The following is a 9282-nucleotide window of genomic DNA, read 5'->3' on the forward strand; positions in this document are numbered from 1 at the left end:
ACTGTCCCGGGGCCGCAGACTACGAGTGGCCCCAAAAAGCCCCAGGTTCACTGCAGGCCAGTTGTTTTTGGTAATTTCATTAACTGCTACAACATCTACCAAGGCGGGTCCTGTTATATTATATATATTATATATTAATGTGACCATGTGTTGTAGAGGGACCTGGTGTGAAAATGTAGTTTTAAGAGCTTTATTATTTTAGCTAATATGACACTCGCATGGTGTACATGTAAAATAAAGTTGTGTGTAATACAATTACAACAAACTAACACAAATGAAGTATTATTTCAGGACAGGAGTACTGGCTGAACAGGAATTCATGGGGACTTTTTGCCCCTGGCCCCCCAGACTATGGCCATGGTTCCTATTTATGAAGTGAACACATGACAGCAAGTCCCTGCTGTCACAGCCACCTGAACAATGCTCCTAAAGGTTTTTATCTCATTTTAAAATACCACAACGTTTATTTTCATTTGAAACATTCATTTATTTGTTAGTGTTTAATCACGTACGTGCCTGAGTATCGCCCTACACTGTTTTCATGTTTTATTTCTTTATTTCAATGCTGGATTGGAGCACTGCCAGTGACGTCTGAGGAAAGACGTCATGGTCCGTCATTGTTTCCGTTTCCGCTTCTTGCTGCCCCCCCCCCCCCCCCCCGTGACTCCAGCTCCGCGCGCACTTTATGATAATGTTACTTTGATTAATTCCTGGGGCATAGAAAGCTTTTGTCCCCCTGATGTGATTACCTAACACGCTATGAGCTCACCATGCAACGCAAGGCGCATGCGTGCTGTGGAGCAGCAGTCTGCGCGTCAGGAACACAGAATCAGAGACGATAGAAAAAGTGAGATGGTCTGTTACTCTCCGTGTTCGCTGAGGTGTCTCACGTTTGGTCCAGAGAGAGTTGTTTTAAATGATGTCGATGTGTTGGGGCCACATAAAAACACATAAAAGCTTATCTGCAAAACATTTGTCACCAGCAAGTGTGACGGCCATGTTCATTAAATGCACTCGGCCACTGGTGGAGAGTAACCAAGTACTGTAGGTATTTAAGTACAATTCGGACGTACTTGTACTTTACTGGAGTATTTTAAGCCTTTTAAAACTTCTACTTTACTACATTTCAGAGGGAAATATTGTACTTTTTACACCACTGCATCTATCTGACGGCTGTAGTCACTTTTCAAATTCTGATTTTACATTAAAAACATATTATAGATAAGCTTATTGAATACAATACAAAACCCCTTGAGAGAAGCAGTATCCACTCGAGCCCCTTGACACATTTCAGATGTCTATGAATTGTGAGCAGTCAACCAAGCAGACATTTCCTCTCTAAATTTGTCAGATGTTAGAATTTAAATAATAATTTGAGGCCTAAAGAGGTCAAAGTAAATTTCGAAAATTTCACAAAAAGCAAAGATTAGCGAAAAGTAAAATGCTGCTTACACACCGATGCATCAGAATTAGAAGTCAAATCTATTTCTGTCACATATAATAACATATCAGTCACAGGGACATTTTTCTGCAGAACGAGTACTTTTACTTTCCATACATTAAGTATATGGAGTAGTAATACGTGGTTTTATTTTGAAACTTGTAATCGGGTATTTTTACATTGTTCTATTGGTACTTTTACTGAAGTAAAAGGTCTGAATACTTCTTCCACCACTGACAGGGGAAATTCTTAATACATACTTTTGATATATTTTGTTGCCAATACTTCTAAAAATATTAAAATAGTTTTTTTTAGTGAAACGATTACAAGGACCTGAATACCTCTTCCGCAGCGAGCTGTATGCACTCGCGTTCTCAGTCGTGCGCATGCGTGTTTTCCCCGTCGGTGAACTGACTTCTCTTGCCATGTCAACGCTCTCTGATGATGCTAAGGAAGCGAGGTAGCTCATTGGTTCAACGTCACACCGCCGTCTTCTTGTTCATAGCTCGTTCCACGGGAAAATGTTCAGATTTAAGCTGAAATCGGTGGCAGCGTCGGGCCGGTGTCCGTGAACATGAGTGTCGCAGGGAAAACGTGGCGCGCGCCCTGTCTGCACCCCGTGTTGTTTACGTAGATCCTCTCTTTACTGGTTTCCGCTCGTTAGCATCACCCACCGCTCGCGCTACCGCCCAGCGGCGATGTACAAGGAGGGGGACGAGGTGCAGGACGACTGCGGCTCCCGGGAGGAGTGGACGCTCCTGTTCTGGACCTCCCTGGCCGTCGTCGTCCCGGTCATCATCACACTGTGGTGCAGCGCCCAGCGCTCCAAGCGGAAAACGCACATGAAGGATTTCTTTCGCAAGAGCAAGCACGGCTGGCACTACACGGACCTGTTCAACAAGCCCACCTACTGCTGCGTCTGCTCCCAGCACATCCTCCAAGGGGCTTTCTGCGACTGCTGCGGCGTGTGCGCCGACGAGCAGTGCCTGCGCCGGGCCGACCGGAGCCTACAGTGCAAGGAGATCATGGCCCCCTCGAGCCCCGGCGGAGCCATGGAGCACCGCTGGGTCCGCGGAAATGTCCCCCTCGCCAGCTACTGTGCAGTGTGCAAACAGCAGTGTGGGACCCAGCCGAAGCTCTGCGACTTCAGGTAGGTGGTGCCACAGGTGCAGCCGCGTGTGTGAGAGACCCACTTTAGTGTGTAGACCTATGCTGCTGCTGCTGCTGCTCTCTGGGATGGCAGGGCACTGGTGTAATCTCATACTGTCAGATAAACGACTCAAATCCTAATCATGACAGCTTCACAGGTCAGAGGTCAGTGTCAGAGGCAGACCAGCAGCTAGTAAAGAGGGTGTGACTTTTCTAACAGCTTTGTGTCCCCCCGTCCCTCCGTCAGGTGTGTGTGGTGTCAGGCCACAGTGCACGATGACTGCATGGACAGCCTGGCGGATGCAGACCAGTGTGACCTGGGCGAGTTCCACAGCCTCATCATCCCTCCTCACTACCTGTACCTTGTCAACAAGCTCCGCCGCAGGCACCCCGACGAGTACAGCAAGGTGCTGAGGATACAACTACTGAGATGTTTGTGGGGGGGGGTCACAGTGCACAGTGGACTCATACTGTGGGTTTTATGTGTCCCAGAGCTGTTTGAGTAATGTTGGTGTTGTGTGCGTGTGTTTCTGTAGCTGGCGTCTTCCTTTGGCAGTGGCTGGACCCCAGTGCTGGTCTTGGCCAACACACGGAGTGGTAACAACATGGGGGAGGCTCTGCTGGGAGAATTTCGCACCCTTCTGAATCCTGTGCAGGTCAGACTGGAGCCTCTCTGACTTTGTCTCAGTTAGAATAAGTCACCCTTCAACTCTCAACAGTTGCCATCCTGTGTTTAAAAGTCTGAGGATGAGTCAGGACTTTAAACCCGTCTTCTCGCTCTTCTTTCCTCCAGGTGTTTGACCTGTCTGAGCTGACTCCCTCCAAGGCCCTCCAACTGTGCACCCTGCTGCCCCCCAGCAGTGTCCGGGTGCTGGTGTGTGGGGGTGACGGCACAGTGGGCTGGGTGCTGGATGCCATCGATACAATGAAGCTGAAGGTGAGATGGGACTATGAGAAGGATCTTTAGGACATTTTCTTATCTTTTTTTAAGTGTTGCATTATGGCATTGCCTCTTTCGTCCTGTGTCAGGGCCAAGACCAGTTTATGCCGAGGGTGACCATCCTGCCCCTGGGGACGGGAAATGACCTTTCCAACACTTTGGGCTGGGGAGCCGGGTATGCTGGAGAGATCCCTGTGGAACAGGTTCTCCGTAACGTTGTTGACGCCGAGGTGGTCAAAATGGACAGGTGGGTCAGTCTTTGTCTTTGGGAACAACACAGAATGAAATCATTTCATCAGCTGATAAATTCTCTGTTTTATTAGTCTTACAAATGTGTTCTTTATGTAATGTTCAGTCTAGAATATGATATGATGATATATGATATGCCAGCTGCTTGTGTTTTTGTGATGAATCTGCTGGCTTTAAAAGGTCTCAAAATATCTGAAATTCAAGTTGAAGGCATGTGTGGATACCTAGAATTTGTTTAGGTGGGTTGATCTACTTTGTGTTTAGTGTCGTCGCTAACATTCAGGACACTAAGGTCATATTTCCCGAGCTTTTTCTTCTGGGAATTTGGGTGTTTTACGGACTAGTGGGAAGTTCAACAATTTAAACGTAGACATTGTGGATACTTTACCAGCTGGTTCCAGTACTTTCAGACTCGTATATCAGTATATTTAAAATGTACTACATTTAAGCCAACAAAAAAATAATGAAATACAGAATTCTGTATTTCTCCACCAGAACTGTATTCATGTCAGTATGGAGAAGACTTTTTAGACCTAGCGAAATAGAATTTATAGAACATATATCTGAACTGCTAACTGAATGAATACAATTTACAATACACACATTTTGCTGTTTGGTCACAGTTTTCTGAGGCAGAAACATTACATTTTGGCAGTCTTGGACTTGTGACCTCTGTATTTCTAAAATCCCAGTTATCACCTTGTTAGTGTTTCTTTTGTTCCTGCTAATTACCTGCATCATCATTTTCAGGTGGAAAGTGCAGGTGGCTTCAAAAGGCCTCTACTTTCGTAAACCAAAGGTGAGTTTGATCTCTAGTTTTGAATTCTTCTTATCCAGATGCAGCCTTATCTTTACTTGCCGACATGTTGTTGTTGTTCACAACCTGTTCTCCGCAGGTTCTGTCCATGAACAACTACTTCTCTGTGGGGCCTGATGCGCTGATGGCGCTCAACTTCCACACACACCGCGAGAAGACGCCCTCCTTCTTCTCCAGCCGCATCATCAACAAGGTCAGGGAGTTTGAACCGCGTCATTTGAATACATAAGTCATGTGTAAATGTTTACTGAATTTGAATATGAATACAAACCCTTTGCCTCTGGGTATGCTGGCTGTATGTTTGCTCATTGTCAGACAGCTTCGTATTAATGCCTTCTTCTCTGTTCCCCAGGCTGTTTATTTCCTGTATGGCACCAAAGACTGTTTAGTGCAGGAATGTAAAGATCTGGATAAGAGGATTGAGGTACAGTAGCCTCGTTCACGTGACGAAGCTTCATGTTAATTCTGTCTTGTGTAGTTCATAAAGAGAAACAAACCGATGTTTTCTTTGAGATATTCTTGGCTGAAAATTGTTATCATTTTTCTGGACTATTTCTGCATTTTAGCTTGAGTTTCTAGAACGGACATTCACTGATAATCCCTCAACAGTTTACAAGCATGTTGGACAATGCAGAGGATAAATTAGCTTTGTTTGTCAAAGTGTCCATTTACATCTGACATTGTGTGACCAAGTTGAAATATTAGTTTACAAACTACTGTGTGTGAATATTGCCAGGGCAGAGCAGGAAAGACTGAAACTGACTGACTGACTGTGTGTGTGTGTGTGTGTGTGTGTGTGTGTGTGTTCCTACCACAGCTGGAGTTGGATGGAGAGAGGGTGGCTCTGCCCAGTCTGGAGGGCATCATCGTTTGTAACATTGGCTACTGGGGTGGAGGCTGCAGACTCTGGGAGGGTATGGGGGATGAACCCTGCCCACCCACACGGTAAGACCCGCACCAGCATATGGGACAGTTAGAGACAATTATTGCTGTGAGCATCAATTAAGCAGTTTTTAGCCAGCAAGGTCTCCGGGTTACCATGGCAACTGACAGTGAGCAGCAGTGTTGTTTCCTGTCTCGCCCTGCAGGCTGGATGATGGTCTGCTGGAGGTGGTGGGCGTGTTTGGCTCCTTCCACTGTGCTCAGATCCAGGTCAAGCTGGCCAATCCTGTACGGCTGGGACAGGCCCACACTGTCAGGGTGAGGCAATAATACACACACACACACACACACACACACACACACACACACACACACACACACACGAACGTGGCTCCGCCACAGCACTTCCTGTTTACCACAGTAAGTGGGTATGGAGACAGACAATGAGGTAATTTAGTTTTCACTGCCATTTGCCTCCTCAGAGCGCTTGAGAATCTAATTTTAACTGATCCGATTGAGCATATGCTGCTCGCCTCCTGCATGTGCTCATATCCTTTGCTTGTTTTCACCGCGCCTCATTCTGTTCTTCACACATGGATCTTAAACCCTTCAGGAGAAAATCCACCATTAACCACTTACTGAGAACACTAAAAAACAGCGACTGATGATGAACTTATGATGTGTTTCAAGATCAAAAAAAAAAAAAAAGAGTAGAAATTTAGCCTTACAGAGACTGACAAGTGTTTTCAAACAGTGAACCGCTGCCACCTCCATTATTTTCAGTGTAAACATGGCAGTGGCAAGGAGAGAGAAGATAGTTGCCACTGTTGTGCACCTCCATGGGTGTTTGCCGCTGTCGCCCGAGTGTGACCACGACAACCACAGGAAGCACAACAAGGAAAAAGATGGAGGAACTAATTTTACTGTAATTTGAATACCTTACATTGTTATGTACAAGTTATGTACTCATTGACAGAAACCAACAGTAAATAATAATATAATTGCTTCCTGAACCAAAAATGAATTGTCGTATCAAGAGCACCTGTCCTGAGCACCTGTCCTGTACTGCCTTACCTTTGATTGTTTTAGGTGTCTTTTTATAATTTATATAACTAAACATGTAACATGTAAATCATAACAAAAATGTAATAGTTCTTCCCTAATAATTGCAGAGGGTGCATTTATTTATATATATATATATATATATATATATATATATATATATATATTTTTTTTTTTTTAGCACTGACAAGTGTCTGCAGAGCTTCCTGTCTGGCTACCTTCAGCCCCAACAGGTTTTACCACTCAGATGGTCAGGGCAGCCTGTAGCCTGAGAGGCGAAACTCAGGGCTGCTTGTGAAGTTTATTGCTGTGAGCAATGATAGGCAATATCTGTATTTTTATCACCTCAGAGCTTTTCTCGTCTAGCTAATGGCGGCTGGACAGTACCGAAGACCGAAGTCGGAAAGACGAGCATGAAGCATGAAGAAGTATACTGGCACCTTTAGAGGACACTGTAAAGAGATTTAGAGAGTATAAAAGGGAATGTGTTAACCATCCCTCAATGTTAGGCTTTAAAGCAATTTAAAATACGACATGAGGAGAGAAGTTCAGGTGGATAGCAGCAACCTGTAGCAGGAGGTAAAAGATGTAGCCACAGCTACAGAGTTGTGATCGTCTGTCACCAAATTAAAATAATCAATGAGCACCATGTAAATCTTCTGCTCAGTATACACTATCTCCTATTCAAGTGTCGGGTGTTAATCTTTCCCCCTCCAGCTGGTTCTTAAGAGCTCCAAGATGCCCATGCAGGTGGACGGCGAGCCGTGGGCCCAGGGTCCCTGCACCATCACCATCACCCATAAGACCCAGGCCCTCATGCTGTACCACAGCGCAGAGCAGACGGACGATGACGACGACGAATCCAGCGCCTCCGAGACGGAGAGCCCCACCCCTCACGACTCGCCCAGGCCCCCGGGGCTGGCCTCCGCTCGTGCATGACCCGCTCCAAACATCACATGGTCTTCATACTGCAGCCCAGTTTCTATTAATCCCTCATCTTAGATCCTCTAAGATCTTTGAATACACTTTTTCCCCGATTGGTGTTGATGAGAACAGATGTTTTTAATTTTCCTGTGTAATCATTTCATTTCTTTTCAGAGAGCTCACAGGGGTTAGAAGAGTTAGTTCGGTCTTTCATCTCCACACTCCAAACGTATTGTAACCCAGAGCACAGGCGGTTCCTTCTCCACAGGTGGGACAGTCAGGAGGAGGTGAATGTTATGGTGAAAGATTGCTGTTTATTTGCACTGATCCCTTGTGCCATAGATATCTATAGTCGACTATACTGTATTTATTATACTGTATTTACCTGCAGTGCAGCCCTGCAGCTATCAGTGAGCCATTTTAAGTTTCCTGGGTTCAATTGACCAAACCCCCACAAAGCTATCTCTAAATCAACAGCAGGTGATGAAGTAGTAAAACAGGAAAGTCAGTACTGTCACAACAAATTTGAAGTGGAGGTTTGCCTGAAGGCACATGCAAAGCTTTATTGCCCATTAGTCATTTTTTATTCCAGAAAGAGCACAAACAGCTAGTAGACTAGAATATCTGTCCCCTTTCAGGCTCCTCATCACAATGTTGATAGTTTTTAAGTGTCTCCTGCATTTGTCACCTAAGATAAGGCTTTGAAGTGTGTGTGTGTGTGTGTGTGTGTGTGTGTGTGTGTGTGTGTGTGTGTGTGTGTGTGTGTGTGTGTGTGTGTGTGTGTGTGTGTGTGTGTGTGTGTGTGTGTGTGTGTGTGTAGGCCAAAAGGTCTCTAAAGCTCGGTGGAGCAAGGGCTCTGTTACAACTGCAATGTGTTGTCAATCACTGGACATTGATGTTGGTTTGTTTACTTCATGGCTCACTGTCACACGTAACTCAAAACATTTAGGTTGTACCAAGATACAGTCTTCAAACTGTTTATCTTTCCTGTAAGGGCTACGGGAAACGATCTAACGTGTTTATTGTGGTTTATTTTGAAAGTACTGCCAAGTAACTGTTGTTCAGAGGAATACTTTTGCCGACGCATAAAACCTGTTTGTTTTTCCTCGTCTTTACATCGCTCCTCCTGTTTACATGTTTTGTGCTGCACTGTTTTGGCACTTACACTGATAAATACCTTACACTGCTTAGGACATAGGACATACATGAAACCATAATGTTGATGCCGATAGTGATAACTGCTGATGAGATTAAGCTGTTCCACGTTGTTACTTTATGTTTTTCCAAGTAGGTTAGTCCTCTTGCATTTCATCATTTGTGTTTTACCAAATAGTCACCACAAGGTGGCAGACTAAAGTATTTTCTGAGGTCAGGTGAAGTAGAGTTGGTCTTCTCAAACCTCGACAGTTAAATGTTACCATCAGAGTTACTTGCATGTACTTTTCTGTGTAATGTTCAGGTAACATTGATCTAACTGTTGAGTTTTCTTAGTTGCATCTTTCCTGTACTCTACATGTGTACAAGAGGTCATTTGTGTTTCTGTCTGTCAATCAGCCGACGTTTGGGGTGGTCCTGTTTATTGCAGAATGGTTGCCTGTCACTCATAGCCATATCAGAAAAGTCTGTTGAATGTTAGTTTATGCTTTCTTAGGAACCCGGAGCCAACTTGCTGCTCATAAGGCTGAACAGGGATCAGGTTTTAGCCGCGTGATGCCTATGCTTTTGGAATATGCACCTACTCGGCAGGTAACCAAGCCTCATGGTTTCATCACCCTCTATTTGTTAAGTGAATGTCTTCTTGCTCAAGGACACCCGTTT

At 44.9% G+C, this 9282-nt stretch overlaps 1 protein-coding gene across 1 annotated transcript; it reads left to right on the forward strand.

The window, feature by feature from the left end:
- Positions 1-2139: 2139 nt before the first annotated feature.
- Positions 2140-7512, forward strand: dgke (diacylglycerol kinase, epsilon). The gene is made up of 11 exons (XM_070925292.1): positions 2140-2591; positions 2838-2997; positions 3127-3246; positions 3384-3527; positions 3620-3777; positions 4530-4578; positions 4676-4789; positions 4949-5020; positions 5414-5541; positions 5685-5796; positions 7258-7512. Exons 1-11 carry the CDS (start codon positions 2140-2142, stop codon positions 7477-7479), a joined length of 1731 nt encoding a protein of 576 aa, XP_070781393.1. The 3' UTR covers positions 7480-7512.
- Positions 7513-9282: the final 1770 nt, after the last annotated feature.

Source organism: Enoplosus armatus, chromosome 2 (assembly GCF_043641665.1).
Source record: "Enoplosus armatus isolate fEnoArm2 chromosome 2, fEnoArm2.hap1, whole genome shotgun sequence".
NCBI lineage: Eukaryota > Metazoa > Chordata > Actinopteri > Centrarchiformes > Enoplosidae > Enoplosus > Enoplosus armatus.